Raw genomic sequence first — 27,579 nt, forward strand, 5'->3', positions numbered from 1 at the left:
CAAAGGATTTTATTTATTAATTAAATAGGGGTTTCAATTTTAAATATCTGGCAGCCCAAATAACCAACTGTCATTGCGCGCGCTGTCAAAATAAAAACTTAACCACAAACAGGATGGTTGGTTTTGTCTTCACTGTTTTAGCTCATTTTTAATTATCTTAGTTTATATTATATAGGTTAAATACCTAACGAGTGCAAAGAGATTAATAACCGTATCAATGAATAATATTTTTTAACATGAACACCGGCAGATTCGTACAATTAATATGGATGAAGATATTTTCAATGCTGGTAATCAAAACAATGAACGGTTTAACGACTCTCAGAATGTAACGTTTACCGGTACATCCTTTTTGAACGCGCTGGACTTTGAGGAGACATTAACTTTTGTAAAGAGCACTTCGTCAGCATGGGACGTTTCCCAAGAACCCACGAAATCAAAGTCTACGAAAAAACCCTATTCCCAATTATTAACTCAAAGTAATCACAGCCAGATTGAATTGTATCAAAAACAGAAAAGACAATCAGAATCAAATAACAGTCATAAAACCTGTTTAGAGCATTGGGGGTTACCATCTGAAATAACTAAAAAATATCTTAACAAGGGAGTAAAAAACATGTTTGAATGGCAAGTAGAATGTTTAGCGAATCCAAAAGTACTACATGAAAATGGTAATCTTGTATATTCTGCTCCGACATCAGCCGGTAAAACCCTGGTGGCTGAAATACTTACAATAAAAACCGTACTAGAGAGACAGAAAAAAGTTATAATAATATTGCCATTTGTCTCTGTGGTGCGGGAGAAGATGTTTTACTTCCAAGATATATTCAGTGATAGCGGAATAAGGGTAGAAGGTTTCATGGGGTCCCACACACCACCGGGTGGAGTACAAGCCATTCATATTGCCATTTGCACAATCGAGAAAGCCAACAGTTTGGTCAACCGATTATTGGAAGATGGAAGTATTTCTGATTTAGGTACCGTCGTAGTCGATGAAATGCATTTATTAGGCGACCCGCATAGAGGGTATATTTTAGAGCTTCTGTTAACAAAATTATTATATGTAACGAAAAAATATGAAGAGGTAAATATTCAGATTGTCGGCATGTCGGCAACATTACCAAATCTTTCTTTACTTTCAAATTGGCTTAGTGCGGATTTATACAAAACTGAATTTCGACCTATACCATTACAAGAAGTCTGTCATGTCATGGGAAAAATATACAACTCGCAAATGGAGATAATAAAAAACATAGAGCCGTCGGAAGATTTATTAAATGATAAAGATAATGTCGTAAAATTATGTCTCGAAACAATAATTGAAGGGTGTTCCGTTTTAATTTTTTGCCCTACTAAAAATTGGTGTGAAAGCCTATCTCAGCAGATAGCATCAACATTTAGAAGTTTAGGGTATTCTAAATCTTCATATGGAAATAGTTTACGAGAACAAATTGACGGATCGGCTCTTGGAGAGGTGTTGGAGCAGCTGAAGTCGTCTCCGGTTGGTCTCGATGATGTCTTACGCGCTACAATATCATTCGGAGTCGCATTTCATCACGCGGGGCTTACAATGGATGAAAGAGACATTATTGAAGGCGCATTCAAAAGAAACGCAGTGCGTGTTCTGATTGCCACATCCACACTTAGTTCCGGTGTTAATCTACCAGCTCGTAGAGTAATAATAAGGACACCGATTTTTCACACAAAACCAATTAATATTTTAACGTATAAACAAATGGTAGGAAGGGCGGGTCGGATGGGAATTGATACTGCAGGCGAAAGCATATTGATGTGTTCCGCTAATGAAAAGACACTTGCGATGAACTTAATATCGGGGGCGTTTGATCCAATAAGCAGTTGTCTTGAAGGTGGAGATAAGCTAATGAGAGCAGTATTAGAAGTCATCGCAAGCGAGGTTGCGAAAACTCCTACAGATGTACAATTATTCATTAAATGTACACTATTACTTCATAGTTTGGAAACAGAAGAGTCTATCAAAAAATATTCTGAAGATTCTATTAAAAATTTACTTGAATACGAATTAATACGCCTTCAAAATAGCTTGGAAGAAACGTTCTATATCGCAACACCGTTGGGAAAAGCGTGTCTCTCCTCGTCCATGACACCACAGGACGGATTAACACTATTCAAAGAATTACAGAAAGCTAGGGAATGTTTTGTTTTAGAGTCCGACTTGCATATGATATATTTAGTTACGCCATACAGTATCTGTGCACAATGGGGAGAAATAAATTGGTTGCATTTATTAAGCCTTTGGGATGGATTGAGCGTCGCTATGAAGCGGGTCGGAGGTCTTATCGGAATCGAAGAAAGCTTTATCTATCGTTGTATGAGAGGATCGGTTAAGATGAATTTACCCTTAATACAGAATAAACTTCAAACCATCAGAAGGTTTGTTACAGTCAGCTGTTGTTAATATACTCAAAGCTAGCGTCAACCCTATTATCGTTTTCCATAAACTGTAATAATCTAATGGTTATAAAGATACTTACTTCAAGATTTATTTCATAATTTTTTGCCAGGAGTAAGTAACTGAGTCTTTCTCGCTGCAATTTTGTATTGAAGAATCTTCCTTTGTAAAGATTATTGTCATTCGATATAATTTCTGATGTTTATTTGGAAGAATATTTTTACAGATTTTATACAGCGTTGGCTTTGCAAGATTTGGTAAACGAAGTCCCACTACCTATTGTGGCAAATAATTACAATTGTTCTCGAGGAATGCTACAAAGTTTGCAACAGTCCGCGGCAACATTTGCTGGTAATACATTTTTTTATTTAACCTTAACCTTTTTCAGCAACTATCTAGATTACAGGAAACGTTTTTGTTTTACAACCCAAGACAAGATTGACAAATTCAACACTATTTTACTAGTAGTTCTTACAATAAGCATTTCATGTTAGAACTACTAATTAAATTCGTCATAATTAAGTAGGATGCCCGTAGCTTAATTAGAAAAACACACTGGAGCGAGAATCCAGAGGTTACAGAGTCAAGTCCGGACGGTTTTTCTAAAAAAGATCTTTTCTAATGGATATATCATCGTTGTTTTGTAAAAAGGGTGAATTAACCAAAATGTTGTTTTACAGGAGGGTTTTTAACTTTTGACATTTATTTATTTATTACCTGTGGATGATTATTAATGTCTAACAAGTTTATAATAAAGCTTAGAAAGAATACTCTTTATAATAGGCTTTATAATATAATATTTTAAAAGGCCTAATATGTCACATTCGCTTTTCATCCGTAACACTAAGTAGATATTTACCTTACGATTATCGTTTTTAATTACTTTCCTGTGGAGGCACAAATTCGCCGTTTTTACACAAAAAAGCTAGTGAAGGTATATAATATTATTGTTTTTCCATTAAAATCTCAAATCGCCAAAAGGGTTGATTCGCCCTTTTTACAAAACAATGACGATATACATGAGACGTTTATTCTGTATGTTCAATATATAGAATATTAAATTCTCAAATATTGTATCTTATGTTTTGAATAAAAGAAATAGTTTATTAAAATATTAACAAGTCTAAGTACGTTATAAAAACTAAATAATGGAATGATCCGTGACTACAATTAGTAATTAAGGAATTAATTGAAACTTACCTTAATTTAATATACAAAAACCGATAGCCAATATTTTAATGCAATTTGATAAACTATTATTTATTTCCAGGTATGGTGACAGCCTTCAGTCGAGAATTGGGCTGGAAGAGCTTCGAAATTTTGGTGACCCAATTCCAGGATCGTCTACAGTTTGGCATTCAGAGTGAACTCTTGGATCTGATGCGGCTTCAGTCCTTAAATGGTTCAAGAGCCAGAGCATTATTCAATGCGGGCATTGAATCTGTGTGCGAATTAGCGTCAGCTGATGCACTACGAGTTGAAAATGCTCTACTTTTGACGGTACCGTTTCAAAGTGAGAAGGAAAGAGACGGAGAGGTGAAATATGATGTAGATAAAAGAAATAGTATGAAATGTGTTTGGATAACAGGTAGAAAAGGTGTTACGACAAAAGAAGCTGCCGAACTTTTGGTTTGTGAAGCGAGGCATTATTTACAATTGGAAATTGGTATTGCCGATGTTAAATGGAAGTCCGATACAAATGAGATTCAGAATAATTCTACGAAGATAAATGAAAGTTTATTGTCTTCGTCTACGTTTTCATCCAGTATTACGTGTACTCAAAAAAATAAAACACCTATCATTGTAATTACAAATGAAGACGTTATTGAGAAAGATTATATATCAGATAATTGCTTATTAGCCGTCGAAACCATTTCTCCTGAACATTCTACACCAAAGAATGATGTTGATGTATTAAAGAAAAAATGCGAAAATATTGCCCAGTGTTCTGGACTAGATTTCTCAGCACAATCTCTACTTTCACCAGTTGATAGTAAAAACATGTTAAAATGTAAAGAACCAATCATTGATGATACTCAACCAGTACAAGAATTAAATTTATCTTCTACACAAAATAAATCATCGCAATCACTAAAAGAAATTGATGAACGGTTTGCCCTCACTGAATTATTCGATGACTGTTTTAAATCAATTGATAACGATTCAATTGAATTACGCGATATAAGTAAAAAATCAAATAGTATGTTTCAAAGCGACTTATCAAAGAGTCTTAGTATGTTTGAAGAGAGTTTTACAGTTGATACACAACTGTGTGACAAACTAGATAAAAAAGATATTAGCGTCCAGCAAATTGATAAAACGACAAGCAATGATGAAAAAGACAATTTTCCTGAAGCTTCTAGATTTCAGTCGACTGACGGTTTGTCCTGTCTCGTAGAGGCGTTCGATTTATCCTTTGACAATTCAATAAAGCCGGGTTTTAAAAATATTTCCAATGAAATAATTGATTGTTCTCCTGAACTTAAAAATGTAATTGAATGTACACAAAAACATTCGACATTTAACTCTCTGAGCATGAATCAAATTAAAAAGAAAGTACTGAAAAAGAAGAAAATAATACTAAAGAATACTACTAACAATCGTAAACGTAAATTTATGGATACGAAAAATGAAAATAATAGCTTACAAATTACTTATAATTTGTCTCCTTTTAAACAGAGAAAAATTCAAAATGGACTTTTCATTGATACAAATATGGATAATAAAAAAAATCCAGTGTATAAACATATTAATAATTATAATTGTACAGTAATTGATATGGCAGCACGATCATTAGCAAAACAATTCAACAATGTGATAAACCAAACCCATTCTAATGACCTCACTATTGTAGAAGTTTGTAAAAATTATGACATATTTGAAGAATGCACATCATTTCTGCTTGGTCTATATAAATTGTCAATTTATGTACATTTTGGAATACACAAAAATACAAATGACAAGAAAATCGGGATAAACACATTTAACCGAGAAGAAGAGAATAATAAAAAACATAATGAAGTAATTAATACGTATGGAGGAAAGTATATTCTAGGGATTTCTGTTTACAGCGGCAATAATTATGTTTATTATTTTAATTTTAATATGCACGGCGAACATGTCTTGACTGTGAATAAAGTTTTAGACTTTTTTAAAACATTATTTTCCGTAATAAATAAGATGTTCGTAATATATAATTGCAAGAGAAGTTTTATATTTCTTCAAAAATGCTGCAATCTCAAAATTAAAAATTCCTGGGAGGATCCTATGGTAGCAGCTTGGCTTATGGATCCTGAAAGTGACTGCAAATCTTTGGAAAATATGGTAATTATTTATTTCTACTATTCAATGTGTCATCATCTTTTCAGGATCTCGTAATCCACTGCTAGATGAATGCGTCTTTTGTTGCCATGTACTCCCACTAAATAGATTATTTCATCGATCCAGCAGGGCGGGGTCTGCTTTTGGTCTATTATCTTCTCTTGGGTATCGCTAAATGATCTGATTAGTCCAGCGATGATCTATTCTGCGAACAATGTGGCTTAACTATGTATTGTAATATTACTTGCAAATATTACCAGGTGGCAGTACCACCTATCAACATTCTCATATGTCTTTTCCCTGTTTCTCTCTCTCATACGTTTGCGTGTCTGTTCTGTCTTACTGGCTTTGTTCTGATGTTTCAGACTCGATAATTTGTTTGTGGGCATCCGCCTCAGTTTTTATAGTCTCCTGACTTTGCCGAGCACGCCATCGCTGAACTCATTCATTTGTCAAACAGTGACACTTCGCTGATAGTTGTTCCTCATCTATGTTTCTATTTTTAATTGATTGTATATATTGCCAAAGGCTACCATAATTTGCAACGCTCTATCCCCATTATAATCACCTTTAAATCTCTTGGTTAACACACTAATTTCTCGATACTCTAATCACTTGGTGTGCTATAACCAACCGCAATGTAAGTCATAGATAAATGTAATTATCTGTCAAACCATTATGAGAGTATCCTTTATTTTCATTCACGACACAATGAAAATAAATGAGTTCATCAATTTTTCAAATTTTAGAATTTGTATTTATATTTGACATAATGTCTTATAATATATTTTCTCCCTATCTCTTACACATTTTCATATATTTTTTCTCATGCTTTACAGATAATCCAAGAGAAATATATATAACCTGATTTAATTGATTTCTACCTCAAAATTATCCTTATAGCGTCTGTACAAGTGCATGGAATTACTGTCGGCAATAGTGCTTATTTTTAACTATATTATATAACTTAACTAATATCATTAAACAATGAAAAAGTATTTCCATCTAAACATATTAAATTACTTAACTTAATTACGTGGTTGCCATTCAGACAAAATTGAGTATCAGTAGAGATAATAGTTTAATATAATAGTGACTGTACACGTGCATGGATTTACTTCAGCAATAGTGTTTATTTCAAACTATCGCGATAATACTATCTGACAGGTTGTATTAAAAATCTGTTAAGCTCAAAATGAGTAGTTCGTTTTTTTACCGGCAGGTTTGCCACTATCGCTCTACTGCGCAGACGCAGATCGAGAATTTCTGTCAGATCGCACATAGCATAACAATACTATTATGGATTGGTTTACTCAGGGTTTACTATATCTACACATTGTACTCTTAGTTCAATGAAAACAAATACTGAACATACATTACTTGAAAACACCTCAGATATATCGTCGGTGTTTTGAAAAAAGGGCGAATTAACCAAAATGCTACTTTACAGGAGGAGGATTTTTAACTTTTGACATTTATTTGTTTTTTACCTGTAGGTGATTATAAATATCTAACAAGTTTATAATAAAGCTTAGAAAGAATACTGTCATTATAATAGGTGTTATTATATAATATTTTAAAAGGCCAAATATGTCACATTTGCTTTTTATTTCGTAATTTTAATTAAAATAATTTTAGTTGATTATCGTTTTTAACTACTTTCCTGTGGAGATAAAAATTCGCCGTTTTTACACAACAAAGCTAGTGGGGTACATATTGTATTTTCATTAAAATCTCGATTTCGCCAAAATGGTTGATTCGCCTTTTTTACAAAACACCGACGATATATATACCCACTAGAAAAAATCATATTTTTTAAATATAATTTTTTCTAGTGGGTATATATCTGAGGTGTTTTCATGTTAAGTATGTATGTTCAAAATATGGAATGTTACATTCTCAAAATCTTGTGAATTATTTATTTGAATAAAAGAAATGGTTTATTGAAAACAAATACGTTTGACTGACAAATTTTAGTATGTACTATTTATGTTGGACCTTAACAACCTACCTCCACCCTTGGCCACTAGTGCACATACACTATGATTTCCAAATATGTATTCATCAATGTTAAAATATTCATCTGTATTTAAACCCTCCTCAAAAAGAACCTACTTTTTAACGTCCATTCAATCTGAAGGATTGCTAATAATTCATCTCTCATTTTTCTCTGGTTTTCTTTTAATAGGCAGCGGAGTACTGCTACCATGATATCAATATACACACCGATGCAAATACAGATGTATATTCTGCGCCGTGTCTCCGTGCCTGGGCAACATGGCATGTCATGGATTACCTAAAACAGTGTCTTGTTCAGAAGAATGCTGCCATGTTAGACACTTTATGTAAGTACATTAATTAGCTAATTTAAAAAAATATAGTTGTATTCTGTAAAGATGTTGAAATACCTTCTTCTCTGGAAATGGAGCCGAAGCATATGAAATTGAAGCAACAAAAAGGAAAACTGGTCCACTGATTAAGTTAGCTACAGCTGACTTCGCATTGCAGCTTCATTTGCAGAGAACTTCTGACAACTGCTATGACATTTATTTGCCAATTTTCAGGGCGTATAAAAAGACAATCCGTCACAATGAGTAGATAAGCAGCCAATAATACTACACTTCGGCATTATTATTTAGTTGAAAAATTCATGTAAAATTTATGAAAAACCGTTTATAACTGTCCGTAAGTAAGTAATCACAATGTACATAATATAAAATGGCAGCCATTGCACATGTAAGAAAATCGGAATGGCAACTAAATGATCATAATATTTTACCAACTTACAAATGATAATATAAATTATATTAAATTCTAAAGGTGTTTTTTATTTTAAGCCAATACCTACCTATTTTGGTTGTAATACCATTCAGTATCAAGACTACAAAAATAAACGTCTACGCTTAAGTATAAAACTCATAGAATGAGACAAAATGATCTCTCTCTCTCTCTCTCACCCTGTTACTATTCAAGAATAATACCTAATTACTTGGAAACTGTATTGGTTTAAAACAATTAATTTACTTTCTTACATGTTAAAATATATACTAATCTATTAAAGGCTAATACTTACTTATTTGGAAACAGTATTAGTAATTTAAAACAATGAATTTAGGTACTTTAACGCAGGCCCATTATGAATTGATTATTATTTAGTTGAAAAGTCCTATAAAATGTGTGTAAAACCGTTTATAACTACACGCAAGTGTCTCAATCTCAATGTACATATAAAATAGTCGCCATATTGCATGAATACGAAAATCGGAATGGCAAATGAGCGATGTTCATTCTGGAGTTTTAACCATGCTTCATGCATCAAAATAATTTCAAATGTTATAACAGAAATAACGTATAAGACAACTCGCTCAATTTATAATAAATATGTCATTAAGTTTTAAAATATTTTTTTTCTTGTGCTTTTGGCGGATTTTGGAAGTTGTAGATCACTACATATTGTGAAATTACACATAGAATACCTATGTGCTTAGGTATTCTTTTATTATATTTTGACTATCATGTGGACTTATCGATTTCTGGAAATAGACGCCACATACGAAGCGAAAAATAGGACTGTGAATAATTCAATGTATTTTTAATAGCTATTGAAATGAGTGCCTTGAAAGTATTAGCCGAGTGTGAGATCTGCGGAATCGGAGTAGATAAGGAGACTGCAGGGAAAGTTCTAAACCATGTCAGATCAACGCAAAACATCTTGGAAGCCAATGCATTTAAGATTAACGGTCGCAGGTTCAGGCTCAGTTCACCATCGGAAGTGGCCAAGGTGCGTACTGATAATCTTATAATAATATTATATAATTTTAAATTTTCCAAAAAATGAAGCCTGAAATGCGCTCGGGTCTTCTGCGCAGTTAACATTATTTTGAATTCGATGACAGACGTACAAAGCAAATGAAAATAGCATTGCTGTTATTCGCATTACGTACTGAAACAATAGTAATATAATGGGGAACATTTTGGAAAGCGCGGAAAAGATTTATTGGAAGGTTTTATTTTTCTGTTATTTTACATGTGGCACGTTTCCAATAATTAACAAGAATTTGGATATTTTTTGCTACATCCTTTAAAATATCTGAAATTATGTCGTCAAATCATAGTCAATTTTGAATATTTTATAAATAAAAGATATTTTTTGTCTATTATGGTTTGCTTTAGACAGGGTTAATGAATTTAAAAAACTAACCAACAGTCCCACGATGGCCGCGCGGCTTAAGCGTTAACCTATAGCGGCGTGGGTCCCAGGTTCGAATCCTGGGTCTGGCAAGTACACATATTGTTTTTCAATTTGTGTATGAGTCAGAGTATGGACCTGATAGGTTGAGCAAGTGGGTGACATCCATTTCTCGTAAAAAATCTGTTAATACAAAGCTCCACTCTGCGGAGGCCCATATGATTGAAAAAAAAAACCAACACCATCTGTAATATTATTATGTAGGTATTCTTAATACAACAAAAACAAATAAGTATGAATGAAAAAGTGTGCACTATTTTTGTCACATCGCACATAGAATAACAATACTATTATGGCTTGGTTAGGCAGGGTTTAATTGATTTTTAAAAACTAATCAACACTATCTGAAATTTGTAGTCTTAGTTCAATGAAAACAAATACGTATGACTGACAAAGTTCAGTGTGCACTATTTATGTCAAATCTTAACAGCCTACCTCTATCCTTTGCCATTGCCGGATACTCAACCAAACAACACTCACCAGTTTTTTCAACCGACTGATATTTGTCGCCACCAGTAATGTTGATGGACTTGGTGTACAAGAATGGCTCTCACTCGATTAGCCAGATCAATGTTCCCACATATGTACTATCCCCCTATGACTACTGAGTTGAAAGAATTTTTAATTAAAAGCTATCTTGATTTTACTAATTAATTATATTGTTATATATTTACAGGTCCTTGGAATGTACAACGGTCGTAAAAGTAAAAGTACAAATAAAAAAGCTTTAGAAAAAATTGATAGTCCTTTGGCACAGTCAATCATTTATTGGAGGAAATTAAACTCGATTTTAACCAAAAACTTGTTTCCTCTCACTGCTCACGCCGTAAAGAATACTGACTGTCAACGGTAAGCATTTAGTTCATTCGATTCTTCATTGTACTTTGATGGTTTTTAGTATTTTTTTTTCTCTAATGGTGTTAATTGTCAATGCTTTTCGTAAAGACGTTGTATTACTTAATTAAAATAAAACACAATAATATTATGTAATACTTATATATACTTCCAATGAAATATTAACTGATACATATCGTCGATCATTTTCTACAAACACGTATCTCAAAAAACACAACTTTTCAGGAGAGGCAAATAACAACTTTATTCTCTCAGTTTTTAATTCAGAAATAAATTTTCTTCTATGAAATATCCATTTAGTATAGTTACACATATTTTCATGCAAAAAATGCTATGTTTTTTCAATCTATCGCACTATACATTCGACCGATCAGTCATATTGTCAGATATACGAGAATGTGTTGCAACTTTACTGTGAATCATTCCACAATATTACTGCAGTAAACACGTATCTTGACTTACGAGAAAGATCTTCAGTATAATCATCTGTCGGAGTTCAGTATTCTGTGTACTTACAAACACGTAACTCAAGATAAGAGTTCATAATATTTATAAAAGTCTTTTATTCTGATAGGAGTTTTTTCTCATTGCTTAAATCTATTATGTTATAAAGTATGTTTTGAGATACGTGTTAATGAAAGATGTGCGTATTCAAATTCTGAATTCATTACATCAAACAACTCAAAACTGACAAAAATTTAGATATGTGTTTGCAGAAAATAAACGACGATATACAATATTACAGGTATTTATTTATACTTAAAAAATTTAATAGGCGACATTATTTATTGAAGATATTATGGACAAGAAATTCTCTGATCAAAAATAAATAATTAAAATTTGCCTGGTTTTCAGAAAATATTATTATAATTCATTATATAATTTACCGGGAATCAAATCCAGAGCCCCTGGGTGAAATGCCGCCTATGAAAACATACATTGATATGTCTGACAAAATTGGGATCATTAGAAATTTGCGATATTATCTTGGTGTAATGTTAATTACTTGGTTCACAGAATCTACGGTTCATATTTGACGCATACATCTACTGGCCGCATGACAATGCAAGAGCCCAATTTACAAAGTGTGCCGCGGAATTTTGAAATTCCTACTGAACTACTAACTGGCCATTCTGAGACCGAAACAAGCGGTATATTTTGCTGCCGAAACATATTTCCGGCGGCGTCTGGAACATTGTTGGTTTCTGCGGATTATTGCCAATTGGAGCTGAGGCTGCTGTCACACTTATCAGACGATTCCACTCTTAAAAAGATTGTTACAGGAAAAGGGGATATTTTCAAAGCGATAGCCTCTACATGGAAGTGTGTTCCTGAAGTTGAGGTAAAAACTACGAAAGCCTACTTATACGAAAGTATCTTAAGCGGGTAATTCTGTGTGTGAAAAGGGAGAAAAACCAGTAAAAAATGAGTTTAATAATATGCTAAATTAACTGTAATACAGATATGCACAAAAGAGATAGGGCCTATTCAAATTGAAACCGCTAAATTACTGATTTTCGCACAAAAACATAGATAACATGTTCACTTACTTCTGTCCAAAGCTAACCAAAACCCTCCCATAAATACACCTCTTCATTCGCCTTCTGAAATCCCGAATATCAGTTTCTTTGTCATGTATGACTCGTCCATCCTATGGACTTAGTCCGGCCATTTAAGGCGGCCCATTTTGATAGACTTTACATTTCTGTAGGTTCCCGTACAACGCTTACAGCTCGTAATTGATTCCCGCCCCCACCCCAACTGATATGAGTCTTTGCAACCATCACAAGTCTTTTTTATAAGTAAATACATTATATTTTACTTGCTCATCTACTTGCTGTTTCAAATTATAGAGACAGTAAAAACAAAACAATTATTCGATTCGTGAATTGTATGCAAACGAATACGTATACAGCAGTTAGCGTTACGGGTATACCGACTGCCAGGTAATTAGTAGCACTAGTAGGGCTAAACATCCGCATGCACACCATCTACCAACAGAATCATTGTTTTCTTTTTACTGTACGTAGCTACATCTGAAACTTATTTAGCTTTACATTTACATATTATATAACATACACTGTTATTATTATAATAATTAATCATGTAGTATTACAATTTAAATTTACAAAAAAAAATTACAATTTACACTTGAAGGCACACTCCCTCGGAAACTCTTGGACACACTGGAACGCCTTAATATTTGGCCAGGTCAAAAAAATCGCAAGATCCAGTGACAATTGGTACCTTTGTTGATTGATCAATTGATCCACTCTGCAGCGATGAATTTTTACAATTGTTTCCGTATTGAGCATTTTATTAGTATACCATGGTTTGGTTTTACAACTGTAATATAATTGAAAGTACATTTTTCCTTTTGTTAAACTTAGTTTTTTTCATTCATCTGTATGGAGCCCTGATGTCCATCGTCCAGTTGGTCCAATTGTCCATGATCCAGTTGTCCTGTTGTCCAGTAGTCCTGGTATCCAGTCACCGATGCCAAATTATCCCATTCCCAATGTAACAAATAAGTATTTTTTTTAGTATGGCGTATTACTTTTTCTTCTTAACCTTTTCTATGCCGTACTATATTACTATGGCAGTATCTGACAGGCCGCAGATTTTTAATGACACACGCTGAATGTAGAGCGAAGCTCTTACTAAAATTGCTGTAATCCCGATAATTTGTGGCTTAGTATTTCATTATTATTCAAACAGATGTCACTGTGTGTTTAATTTTTTAGATTATGCAAATCATTCGACAGTGGCTAGTAATTTGAGTTTAAAATCGGACGAGATAACTCGCGAAATTTGTATGTGCGGCCTGTCGGTCACAGCCTCATAGAGTGAGATAACTCGCTGAAGGCATAGAACCTGTTAATAGTAAAAGATTACTTGTAATTGTAAACATTTTCTTGTGTAATTCAGGTGGACGATGACCTTCGCCAGAAAGCCAAACAGATATGCTACGGAATCATTTACGGTATGGGCAGCAAGGCTTTAGCACAAACGTTAGACGTATGCGAGTTGGAAGCCACCGTGTTCATAAACACTTTTCACGCTGCCTACCCTTCCATCAAGCTCTTTATAAACTCTGTGACAAAAAACTGTCAAAGATTAGGCTACATAGAAACGTTGAGTGGAAGAAGACGGTATCTTCCATCAATCACGAGTGCTAATGTCTCTGAAAAAGGTTTGTGGCTATTGAATTTTACAATTTAATTGAAATCGAAAACCATATAAGTAATTTTATTATGTATATCATTTTAATGTGTAATAATATTATGTATTTATGAAAATATTTGATGATTTTAATTAATATTAAAAGTATACATGATTTTTTTAGAACTTCAGCATAAGTCAAGTTGATTTGAAGTAATGGAACCTATCTACTATTTTTATATGTCTGTGTATTGAATTTTTTTTATACTGTAGTCTGTTCCCAACCTTATTTTCATCAAGAGCATACGTTGGAAAGATGGAATGGCAATCATTTTTTTAACAATTCAACACCTTAATTTTAATAACACAATAGAGGTATATCTGCCTAATCTATGATGAATATATAGATTCTTTTTTTTTATTTGGATTACTCATTTATGGGCATGTTTAATAAATAATGTCAAGCATAAAAAAGTAGTGTATCGTGACAATCGAGTATGCGCACAGCTATAAATAGACTGAACCAGCATCGTTATCCCGCTAGGTAGCAGCACTGCTGATTAACAATCAAATGTGACATGCTGTTTTAAAAATTTCTGAAGTAAATTAAGTTGCTTGTCAACCGTACATTGGAGATAAATTTTATAATATAATACCTACAATCAACCAATACAAAAATTCAACTGCAATTATTTTATTAATTGTTTCAAAATATTATAATAATTATATTTTTGTTTTTTCTTATAAATATATCGTCACCTCAATACCACAACTAGATAACTTGATTTTCACTATTCAGATAAATATTGAATAATATGATTCTACATTTCCTTCTCTACGAAATGATAAAACTAGGTAAGTCAGAATTTAATGGCAACTGTATTAATTTTGTGTTTGAAAATAATAGATAACTTTAAAACCATAAATGCATTAAATAAATACAATAAAATATTTACAATGTTTTCTCATTATTTAATTGTTCCCATTCGACAAGCACAATTTTCCATTTTTATTTTAAATAATAATTATAGCCAAGATTTATGTTAATCAAGTAAAGTTTAAATTTCATTTTCCCAACAATGACCAATTCAGAGTTATCTAGTTGTAGTATTGAGGTGACGACAGTGGCGAAGACTCCATACTAGGCGATTATTTAAAGCCTACCTTCTTAAGAAAAATAATTTTTATTTTCATATTGACGTATTTATATAATCACAAATAATACTATATTCAATATGCCCAAAGACATCTATCGTAGAATTGTCATAATTTTACGATCTTTTCCCATATTTAATTAAGCACCATCTATGGCATCTCTCGAAAGTTTAAAAAAATAAAACACACCGTGTTGTGCTTCACATATTGTATAGGATTATGTTTACGTGAGTCGTCGGGTTTTTCAATATGAAGTTTTTTTCTCATAATTTCAAAATGTCTGGCGTCCCGCATACAAATCTACAAGCTGTTTCGTTAGCGCTTACGCCGCGAGAGCACATTTATTCAAAATAATTAATAGGGAGATAATTTAAAAAATAATTTCTATGGGATTCAATCACATAAATATGTATTGATTGTTGTTAAAAATATAAAATAATTTATCTCGTGATTTTTATTTATTTATTAGTTCACTCATTAGACAATTTATATATCTGGTATTGTACCTACCTAAGTCTGTGTTTTAAATATAGAAGTATTTTAAAATGTCTAGTTTAACAGGTTAAATTATAAATTGTTATGGAACATAATATATACACAACAACGGATATTTTCAAAGATGATAGGTAATATATTTTGAGCGTATGTTACGTTTATAAATGTTTAGTAAAATACATAAGTAATTCAAACCAATTGTTTATTTTTATAAACTAATTATAACAAACCAATTAAACTTTTGAAATTTCATCGATTTAGCATACCTATTCATCAGTAGTAATATTGGGTTCTTCTTGTTTTCCGTAAATATATCTGATAATCATGGTTACTCCCACAGCCTACCTCTTTCAAAAAGTCACCCTTCGCCACTGGGTGACGATATAAAATACACAAATGAGTGCTTGCGGGGTCAGGTGCACCCGTGGGGTCAGGGTTGGGAATACCTGCTATAACGATTCTACTCTGTAAAAAGGGAATCAGGTGTATATCAATAGCTTAACTGTGTAATATATTGCCATGGCGAATTATAAAAGTTTAATATTATTTTAATTTACTAAATTGTTGTAAATATTTGTTATAGCCCATGCAGAAAGGCAAGCCGTAAATACGACAATACAAGGATCTGCTGCTGACATTTTGAAATCGGCTATGATACTGATCCATCAGAAGATGGGAGATGAGTCTGAGGATTTGAGAAACGTTAATCTGGTGCTGTTACTTCACGATGAGCTGATTTATGAGGTCCCCGAAGACAAAGTCGATCGTTTCACATGCCTCTTGAGACATTGCATGGAAACAACTGTTTCATTGTCTGTTCCGCTTCCTGTGAAAGTTAAAGTCGGTACACATTGGGGCAATCTGAAAGAAATTCCTTTGAAAAACGATACGCTTTTTAATTAGTAAAATGTTATATTCTCTTTTTGCACGTTTCCCTTGTATTGGAGGATCAAAACCATCACTACAATATCTTTTTTGAAGATTATTGAAAAACAATAAGTATTGCAACCATAGAATATAAAAATTGTTCAGTGTGGTTGTGATTTGTGAAGCTATTTAACGGTACGTTGTGGCAAATTGTGCGAGTTATCAGTCTCTACTTATCTTATTATATATTACTATTAAGCATCTATCAGAAAATCATCTGTAGGTATGAAAATATGTAAGGGTCATCTATATATAACATCATATCCTAATTGGCGGTAGGGTTCTGAAATAGTGTGATGATTTATAATAAGGGAGATAGAAGGGTTGTAGAAAATCTGACAACACAAAACCAATAAAATATGAATTACTTTTTTTCTGAAAATAAAATATTCCGTGATAATGTTAAACTGAAATTTGCTCTTTTTAAACAAATTTACTCTGTAAAAAATGGGTGGGGGGCGGTCAAATGATGAAGGAGGTTTGATGATCGACAATTCCAATACTATACATAGCAGTGGCGTGCGGTCACTTTCACTATTTTCCTCTTAGGGATGCTGTTCAATTAAGAGTATAATTTGTTCTGGGAACGTGTTTATAATCCAAAAGCACTCATATTATATCAAAGTGAATTTCCCCATAAGAAATAATGTAAACTCAGTCTTACTCAAGTGTTGCTATTCTACAAAATTTTGTTCGTATTGCAAGACCTCGCTCGTTTACCAAGTTAAATTTAATTAAAAATTTTTGCCCATTTTGCAAAACACTCGCAATCCAAGATTTTACTGGACTTATATGCTCACTATTTACTACGTACTATCTATGTACTTAAGATTTGTAACTACCTTATTGAATCTTTGCGGGCTGTCGGTTAAGTAGCATAGTTGTGGTATTGCAGAGCGACATTCTAAATATATTTACGTATTATTAATAATAAATAAAACCTAAGAAGTAAGTAGCATCAAACTTACCGTACAATTGCATCATAAAAATATATAATTACATACCTAGTACTTTATCAATTGTTTCTGGGGATACTACGGAACGCACGCCACTGGTATATTAGTATACCTAATACAAGACTGAATTCATAATATTATATTAATGATTTTCTTTGTAAAGTATGTTTAAGAAAATATGTTTTTTTATCCAAGTTTTGTGATTTCTCCATTCAAAAATGTGCCTTTACTTACATTGTGATAATTTTATTGTAATTATTTAATACTACACCTTTTTTAAGTGAAGTAAATGAATTAACATGGGATAATATTACTAAGTTATTTAATTTTAGAAAGTGACAGTAATTTTACAATGTTTGATACTTTCTAAAACCTGAATATACGTAAATAAAATTCATAATATCTACCTACTGTATTTTTGTATGTTTAATTTTACAAAATCGACTTTTTCTCGCTTTTCGGTTAAATAAAATGTTGAATTGATTTAAAACAAGACTGAGTTTTATTTTAAATCTTCTTTAATCCATCCTATTCTGTCCATCTGCTAGTGCCAATCTAACAAAAATTGGTAATAACTAGTTAAAGGCTATAGCAGCTGAAATGGTGGATTGCTTTGAGAGAAAGGCGGATGGTGGGGAGTGGAGAATTAGGTACAACATGGAACTATACCGCTTATACCAAGATTCAAAACTCTCCAACTTCATAAAACTCCAGAGGCTGAACTGGGCAGGCCATGTCCAGCGCATGCCTGAGTCACGGATACTGAATAAGATCTTCGAAGGAAACCCAGGGGGGAAAAAGCCAGTGGAAAAGCCACGCACACGATGGGGTGACAATATTACAAAAGATGCCAACCAGCTGCTAAAAATCATGAACTGGAAAAGACATGCGGAGGACCGTTCCGGCTGGAGGACGGCGGTGGAGGAGGCCAGGGCTCGACTTGAGCTGTAGCGCCATCGAAGAAGAAGAAGTTAAGGCTATACCTCAGTTGAGGCACGGTCTAAAAAGATAGTGACTAGGCGATGCGCGGATTGCGGGTCGCGGATGCAGATGACGCATGTCAAACGAAATATAATTTGTCATATAAATCCAACATGAGTGTCCATTTAATGTCCTGATTATTGTTCTATCAGTAACAATAATAATATATTCATTGACATGTTTTCTTTTTAAAGTAAATGGGTAACGCTTTTAGTCATCTTTACACGATTTAAGAATTAATACGCCTGTCACCATCACGAAACAAATTGACGTGTTTCCAACTCGACCTTCTCTCTCCGAATGGTAGCGAGTCCAAAATTTTGTCGCGCCCATAGTTGAAAATTATTTGCTGTTTCACTGATGTATCACCTTAATGAATATTTCAGTATTATTTTATTATATTTTAATATAATATTGTATAAATTTTATCTATCACACATTCTTCTTCTTCTTTCACCCTGTCACGTCCCAACATTGGGGCATAGGGCAAGCACAAGTTGGCGCAACTTCCCTCGGTCCATCGCCAACTCCTGTGCCTCCCGCCATGTCAGACCTGCAGCACGTAGGTCGCTTTTGTAGCATCGCTGCAGGGTGAGGGAGGGCCGGCCACGGCGACGGAACCCTTGAGGCTGTGCCACAAGGGTACGAAGTGCCGCACTCTTTGGCGGCATCCGGAATACATGTCCCAGCCACGTGAATCGTCTTTTCGTGATAACTTCAATCACCGAAGGCTGTTGTGTCTGCTCACGAACTCGGATATTTGTAACGCGGTCGTACCAATGTACCCCTAAGATTCTGCGGAGACATCGATTCTCAAAGCTCAAAAGCCGTGACTCTTGAAGCTTAGTAAGATGCCATGTCTCACAGCCATACAGGAGCACAGGTAGCACGCACGCGTTAAACAAACGACATTTGGTCCTCACAGAATACAGCCTTGACCTCCATGCGACTCCAAGTTGGTTGAACGCAGAGCCCGCCACACCCATGCGGATTCCAAGCTCACTAGAAATACCACCATCATCGGCAACCGTGGCACCCAAGTACTTGAATCTGGACACCAGCTCTAATATAATCGCCCCTGTACACTCGTCAGCTGAATGCAGAACTATTCTAACTCACTTTTGAAATATTTTAGAAGGGAGTTCTTTGAAACATCCTAGTGAAATTATTTATTATTTGTATAGATAAATGTACACAACATATTTTAGTAGAACTATTGACGAAAATAGTGATGCATAAATGTGTCCATGTAAATAATTTAAAAAATAGAATGTTTCAAAGAGCACTTCTGTAAAATATTTCAAATGTGAGTTAGAATAGTAAGTTCTCCATTCAGCTGACGACATGCATATATTTACTGCCAGCAATAGGGTGCGAATTAAACTTTCGCGACAATATTGCTAGAAACCCATTACGATCACGTCATGTTCGCTCTCGGAAAGTTCATCATTTAAAATTTATCAGACACATGCTCCCATTCCGTAGGACATTTTGGGCTGAAAATTTGTCAATTAGCAAATTCTGCCAAAATGTACCAGAACTACACTAAGGTCACCTCACGCGTATCATGTCACATCACCAACCACATTCACGATAGAAGTTTTATATTCTCTGAAAATTTATACATTTTTGAGTCATGTGCTCTCACATAGAGAGATTACAAATGACACAATGTTTTTGAAGGACGACAGTTTTATTATCGTATCTTCTGATTGTTATAGCATGTGTGTTCAAGTGACATGATGGTAATATGTTTCTAGTATTATAGCACATGAGCTCACGTGGTGGTAATGGCCCAAATACAATACCATCACATTGCGTACTGTCACGGTGAGATAGAGGTATAAACGTTGAGATAGAGATCGTGATTCACTATTTCTATCTCAACATTTCTATATCTATCTCAGTGTGACAGCGCGTGACTTGATGTTAATGTGTTTCTAGCATAACTATTAACATACAAACAAGCAGATTGTCTCGCCAACTTCATTTTTAAAGTTTAAATGAAACGCATTGCTGTTTCCTGCACGATGTATTTCGTTTAATATTTGGTTGCCACTATCGCATGAAATAAGTTCTACCACACATGCGCACGTGTCGCGCGAGTTGGAACTATTGCGAGAAAATTCAGAAGCCGCTAAACTTTTTTAATCCATGCATGCAGTGTTGCAACTTGCATGACAAAACGTGTTTACATTTGCCTTCTACTTTTATGGCAGTGATAATGTACTATACTGCCAGAAATAAATCCACGCATGTGTAAATGGGCTATAAATATATGGGTAAGTATACAAAATGGAGGTAATTTTTTCGAGGAGTAATTGTTACCCATCAATCTCACCTGTTGAGTGCTTGCTACTAGCAGAACTTTAAATTATGACTCATACAAAAAATGACCCTCTCTTTATATCAAAAAATTCTCTCAAGAAAATTCTCTTTAAAAAATCTTACTAAAAATTAAACTAAAAATAAATAAGAATCCGTCTAAACCATGGGTGGCCAACTCGCGGCCCGCTGGGTGTCAACTTGTGGCCTGTGGAGCAGTGAGAAAATAAAAAATAATATCAAATGCTGCCGCTAGATGTGAAAATTGAGATTCGATATTGGCTCAAGATTTTAAAAAGCACCGTGAGCTTTTTGCTGCATTTGCAGCGCCATTCTCCGTAAACGTGAATTTATTACTAGGAAATGTACAAATGGAACATTGTAAAATATGTTGCGATGAACACAGTTAAGGGAGAAATTCCATTAGGTTGGTTTGGAAGAGTTTTACAAAACATATTTGGACAAGGAGAAATATCCTGCACTTTACAAACATGCTCTTATGATGACTTCGCTATTTGGGAACACTTACACGTGTGAACAGCTTTTTAGTCGGATGAAGCATATCATATACATATTATGTGCATTGCTTTATGCATTTTGGCCAGTGACGTCCCTAGACAAAATGCCGCCCCATTATTTATACAATATTTTTTATTATCCTTTCATGACTCCAATATATAAGAAATGTATTGTATGGATACCATACTAAGAAAATATAATTAGGTAGGTACCACTAAATTTTATTTTATTTAAATGCAATCTCTGCTTCAATAGACAATATTACGAGTCCACAGCTTCAGTTACATTTAAAATTACACCTGACAACTTCCAAAACTCGCGAGTGGCTGGCAAACATATTTGTGGATACATTTTAAATTAGGTAAGTGTGTACTGTTACCAAATATACACCCACCCCCCCAAAAAATGCCTCAAATCACGCATCAGTAATCTAATCACAAATTTAAGAACAACGTTAAATGACCAGCCCTACAAAAGTTTGCAACCCCCGATAAATATTATAGAATAATATTATTATTATCGCAAAATGCATTTGTCAGAGGTAGACGACGCACATTCATTTCCATGCGTCTCTAAACCGAGAATTTATCGGAAAGGACTCCGACCGGGGAGACATCGAGCCAAGATTTACAGTTAAGGTTTCGAAGCTTCAACAAGTAACCCGCCCCGCACCCCTCTCATATCACCCTTTATCGAGTACTTTTCGAAAAATCTAAGAGAAAGGCAGTTTACATTTTTTGTACGAAATTTAGGAAGCACCCCGCCAGCCCCTCTCCCGCATCTTACGAGGGTTAGATTAGTATAGGTTAGATTAGGTTAGGATAATTCAATAGTACGATTTCGCCCGCGAAAGAAGATACGTCTCACGCGCCCCCCTTTGTCTTCGCGGAGGGGGCCGCCTAGAAACAAGTAAATTCCACCCGTTTCGATTTCTCAAATCAGTATACCTCATGTAGTATTCCCGTGCTAATAAATAATCGTATCCTCGATTTGCCGCCCTCAGGGAAACTGCCGCCCCCAAGTGACGCTCAATCTGCCTACCCCCACGGGACGTCACTGATTTTGGCTGAAATATTGCTGTCAACCGTATTGAATATGTGTATTCAAATAATAACAGTGAGTTTCTGTGCAACTGGTCATTGAATCGTTTTCATTTTCCAACAATAACTTTTCTATTATTATTGTACATTTATTTTAATTCAAATAGTCGAAGAGAACAAATAATAGCAAAACAAAAACGATAGTTTCCATTCTCGTAAAAATGTTGTCAAGTCAGTGTCGCGTTTCTTTCTTTCATGTATAACTTGTGAAAAAACAATTTTATTATAAAATATTGTTGTTTATTAATATGAATACGAAATTTCAGAATACCTTTATATTATTATCTTTATAAGATATAGATAAGTAGTTAGAAATAAATTATAATAAGAAAGAAATTATACATTGCAAAGATTTTTTCTAGAGCCTTCAAATGCAGTGCGATGATCGCATTACGAGTAGTTTCGGGAATTTCCCGACGGGAATTCTCGAGAAATTTTCGAGATTTTCCCTTCCGAATCTCGAGAATTGAAATTTTTAACACTTCGGGAAATCCCGGATCTCGAGAATCTTTTCTCGGGATTCGGGATTTCTTGATTATCAAATATTAATTGAAAAACCGATAAGTATAAAAAGTGGATAGGAAACACAAAACGTTCAAAGACTGATCGGGGCATTTACACAATTAAGCCAACATCGACTCAAAATGAGCGCAATTTTTGCAACATCAAGGAATTTTGTATCTCAAAAGCGTACGCGATTGTCAGATGCATCGATTGACAGTCTGTGTTTTTTGAAATTCTATTTAATAAAGTAATGTTTTGAACTATTTTTGTTTTCCTACTTCTATTTTGTTTGTCTTCTTACATAAATAAAAACAAATCATATTTTTTTTGGAATTTGTCTGTTTTTACACAGATTTTAGGATTTTTACAGGTTATTTCTAAATTTCCCGATATCTCGAAAATTCTTTTTTGGAAATCCCGAATCTCGAGAATTCAAAATTTCATCAATTCGGGAAATCCAGAATCTCGAGATTAGATTTTCTCGGGAAATACCCAACTCTAATTACGAGTATTACGACCATTACGATCTTCGCATACAATGATCGCACAACTTTACTAAAATCACCACTTATTTTCTGCTGCGATGATCGCATGCAGTAACGTCTCTATAAGTGTCACCATTTAGCATACTTTAGAATGCCATCCCTTTTTATTATTTTTAGCTTCATACTGTCTGAAAATTTGTTAGGTAGATACATACATACTTACCTATTTTATTATTTATATATTTTCGGATATCTTAAACAGACAAATACTACATACACACCATATCATGGCCCCCAGAAAGGGGGGGCTGACAGGGCTCTAGCCTTGGGGCCCGGGCTCAGGAAGGGCCCGGCGTGGCGAGTCGATCAGTTAAGTGATATAAACAGATATAAAAAATTCTTTCTAAAAGTTAAAAAAAGTTGCCTGCGGCGCTATTTCTCTTCAATTACGTTATTATTTAAAATTATGTGGTTGTTCGATACAATTTTTTTATTTTGTATGGATACTCGACAACTCCATAATTCAAATGGATGTAATATACAAATAAACATTAATTATACACGTTAATTTTACCGCGTAACCACACCATTTGGAAACGGCTACTGCAGAGCTAACTAGCTTTATCTTTAACGATAGGTAGGGGGCCCGCTTCAGGATGTGGGGGTCATGCACCATATACTAATAATTAGAGCATTTCCACGAAACCTACTCGCAAACAGTGGTGGTTTTAGGTACGCGGAGGTCTGTGCCGCTGACGGGTTTGAGCCACACTAGTGAAAATGTTGCCTGTGCGATAAACTGCTATAATAATAATATGTATTACAATTCAACAATAGCTATATGGTCAGGATTTTTATGCTATACTTTCTAATGAAGTGACTCATCCGAATCATGGAAAACCGCTACTACGTTTTGTTCGCAACCCTTTATAATGTGCCGCCCCTATGCAACGCATGATCTATATACCACCACGGGACGGCACTTATTGCATGTGCACAGTGACGTCCCGTGAGGGTAGGCAGATTTAGCGTCGCTTGGGGGCGGCAGTTACCCGAAGGGCGGCAAATCGAAGAGAATCATTAGGTATGTATAGAAATAGCTACATAGACTCAGTTATAACGGAAATATCTTTCCATTAAAAAAATCAGCTCACTTGTTCGAAACAAAGTGTATTAATTACTATAAAAGGTTTAACAGGACTGTATTTTTTATCGGGTTCGCGATGTCTAGTTTACTTTCGTTGTCCTTGGATGTCACATCCTTGGTGATCAGCAATGACATGCGCATATTTGCGAATTACATTTGAATTATAGGTACGTACATACTTAACAAATTTAAAATTTATCCAAATATTTTGCCAGTCTCGCGAGTTTTTAAAGTTGTACATGTATTTTAAAATGTACCTATCTGAAACTATGGACTCGCAATATTTGTCTATTGAAGCACACATGGCATTTAAATTAGATTTAGTGATATTTTGTTAGTAATGTATCCATACAACACATATCTTAGATATTGGTGTCATGAAAGGATGATAAAAAATACGGTATAAAAATGGGGCGGCATTTTGGCGCTGTCTAGGGGCGGCATTTTGTCTTGGGACGTCACTCCATGTGCATATTTATTTAAAAGCATACATATGCCTTCATTTTAATCTACGTAGGTATTGTGGATTCACAGGAGGTGATTAAACCTTGATTCAAACAAAGAAGCTACCTATACGTCCGGTGATGGGCCTCTGTTTAACCGATTTAAATGAAAATTAAATTTGGTAAAATATGCGACCTCGCCGGAAACCAGTTTTTAAACTACGATAACCGTGGGATTTTTGAACTAAAAATCGTAATCTCAGTTAGTATTTTTTAAATAAATCTGTTAGATTGTTGTTTGTTTGGGTCCGGTATTAATTTAATCAACCAGATTCTTGTTGGAATCCAGTTAGGTATAGATTTTTCAATCGAAAGTTATTTAATTCACTAGATTTTAGATAAAGTGATTATTGAACAAGAAAAAGTAGACGTACTTAGGTACTTAGTTATAGAATTATAGTTAATAATGTTAATTTAACAAGATTTAAGAATGTACCATTCTAATTATTGAACATACATCATTTTGAAAAACAGAATTTTAGAAAAATTAGAAAAAAGTAATTGAACCTGCATCTCTTGGGTTTACAATACGCGGGCGTAAACCCAAGAGATGCAGGTTTGATTCCTGCCGGGTGTCTTACTTTTTTCAAAATGATTTTTTCTATTGGTTATAATATATAAGTAATATGTTTTCTCAGAAGTGTTTTTCAAAATTATGTATGATCAATAATAATGTTAATTGATTATATTTTAAATATATAAAAGTGTTAAATGAATAATTACGGATAAAATATTTTTATCTTGATTTCATATTAGTCAAATTGTTTATCAGTGTTTTAATGATTTGATGATATACCTATATTTCGTAATTCATTTCGCAAAATAATACGTTATTAATTGATAATAAAATCATATTTAACCGAGTTGTCATATCAATGTTATTTATCTCGAATTACGTACAGTTAATAGATATGTACCTAGGTACTAACGATAAAATCAATTACGATATTAATTATACGTAAGGTATTATTTTAGGTTATGTTCAGATAAGAAAGTTTAGTTTTCTTCAGTTTTCCTTTGCCGTATGTATTCGTAATATTTTTGAATGCCAAACACACCCTCTATTTTACTACTGAGGAAAATCAAATCTGCCGGAATACCTATTGGAAAATAGTTCCGAGTGCTTCGCGAAGATGCCGCCACGAACAGAATAAATAAAACGTAGGTAAATACAAGTCGAGTTTCACAGTGTTTCACGTTCACCCTGGAGTTTACCCCCACTCTGCTTGGGAAATCAATACATAGACATGTTTTGGGGTGGTTTGACGTCTGTCCCGTGAAAATTCTATACCCCGATTATTAAATACTGTAATTCTGTGTGTTATTATGGGCCGTGAGCTTTCCGATTTTAGGTTAGACAATAAAGTATTAATGAATATAAAACTATACCTGCCAATATATCGATGAGTGCGTTTTTAATTCATACAATTAGAATAATCATGAATTTATGATATTTTCCTTTTTAAAATAAAATAATAAAATTATTATCTCACGCTGTAAAGACATAAACATGAATACGTGCGCCATTAAAAAATATTATTATTTAAACTGTAGTGTATTTACAGGCATTATTACTAGACAATACTTCGCGTAAATTTTATTGTTTTTTTTTCAAAATGCACCTTCATTTTGAACAAAATAATAGTGCAAAGTGTGACTGCTCTATACTTTCGCTGTCGTGGATGGGCAAGGTGCCAGAAGAATTGCCAGAGGTTTGTTTTTTGCGAATATTTTTATCTTGTATCTACCGGTTGTTAAGAGTTAATGTAATAAATAAATCGTCGTTTGTATAATCTCTTAAATCTACAGTACAGGTAATAATTCGACGAGTTTGTTTAATAATAAATTACAAAGCTGTGTACGTCTTAATTTAATATAGAGTTATTATGTATATTTTTAAATAATATATCATCTCGTTTCCTTTCAATATAATAATATGTAAATCATTTTAGTCTACCATTTTATTTAATTAATATTTAACAGAGGCAAGTATTTGAATGTCTTTTAAATATGTACTGTGTTAATATTGATTGTAAAATATAAGAAAAACTGTATATTTTACCTATTTACTTGCTTGTAAATATATTAATTTATTCAGCAGTGCCCTGAGCAATATTCAATATTATTGGAGATCCAATAAATCCAACATGATAATGAGGTATATATTTTTTAAATAGGTTTTTAATTGTTAATCCAATATTATACAATAATAGGTAAATAAATCACTATTTCCACAGTTCTACTCCAAGATACGGAGTTTTACTATAATAATATGAAGATTTTTAATGAACATTTTGCGAGTATTGGTTGACGGTTGCTAACAACTCGATCACCCGATTCAGGCAGGCGTAATATGGTACGAGGAAGGAGAAAACATTACAAACACCTATACCACGGATCCAAATACGGCAGAAAGAAATCAAATTATTTTGAATTTTATTCATATAGCGGGATTTTTCCTAGA

At 33.8% G+C, this 27,579-nt stretch overlaps 3 protein-coding genes across 3 annotated transcripts in view; all 3 read left to right on the top strand.

The window, feature by feature from the left end:
• Window positions 1–27,579, top strand: part of LOC147078961 (uncharacterized) — a 799,973-nt gene that overhangs the window by 109,800 nt on the left and 662,594 nt on the right. The gene's annotated exons all lie outside the window — the stretch shown is intronic.
• On the top strand, window positions 82–18,037 carry PolQ (DNA polymerase theta). Its single transcript, XM_085951719.1, has 9 exons — window positions 82–2,412; window positions 2,658–2,782; window positions 3,702–5,755; window positions 7,941–8,097; window positions 9,352–9,533; window positions 10,678–10,850; window positions 11,874–12,198; window positions 13,785–14,049; window positions 16,252–18,037. The coding sequence occupies exons 1-9, from the start codon at window positions 266–268 to the stop codon at window positions 16,569–16,571; spliced, it is 5,748 nt and encodes a 1,915-aa protein (XP_085807845.1). The 5' UTR covers window positions 82–265; the 3' UTR covers window positions 16,572–18,037.
• Window positions 26,352–27,579, top strand: part of Tusp (WD40 superfamily protein Tusp) — a 98,151-nt gene continuing 96,923 nt past the window's right edge. The window contains exon 1 of the mRNA XM_085952189.1: window positions 26,352–26,827. Coding sequence (XP_085808315.1) covers window positions 26,732–26,827 — 96 coding nt within the window. The 5' untranslated portion in view covers window positions 26,352–26,731. The remainder of the gene's footprint in view (window positions 26,828–27,579) is intronic.

The sequence above is a fragment of the Rhyacophila brunnea genome, unplaced genomic scaffold, assembly GCF_057557595.1.
Source record: "Rhyacophila brunnea isolate RB1 unplaced genomic scaffold, BYU_Rbru_1.0 scaffold_10, whole genome shotgun sequence".
Classification (NCBI taxonomy): domain Eukaryota; kingdom Metazoa; phylum Arthropoda; class Insecta; order Trichoptera; family Rhyacophilidae; genus Rhyacophila; species Rhyacophila brunnea.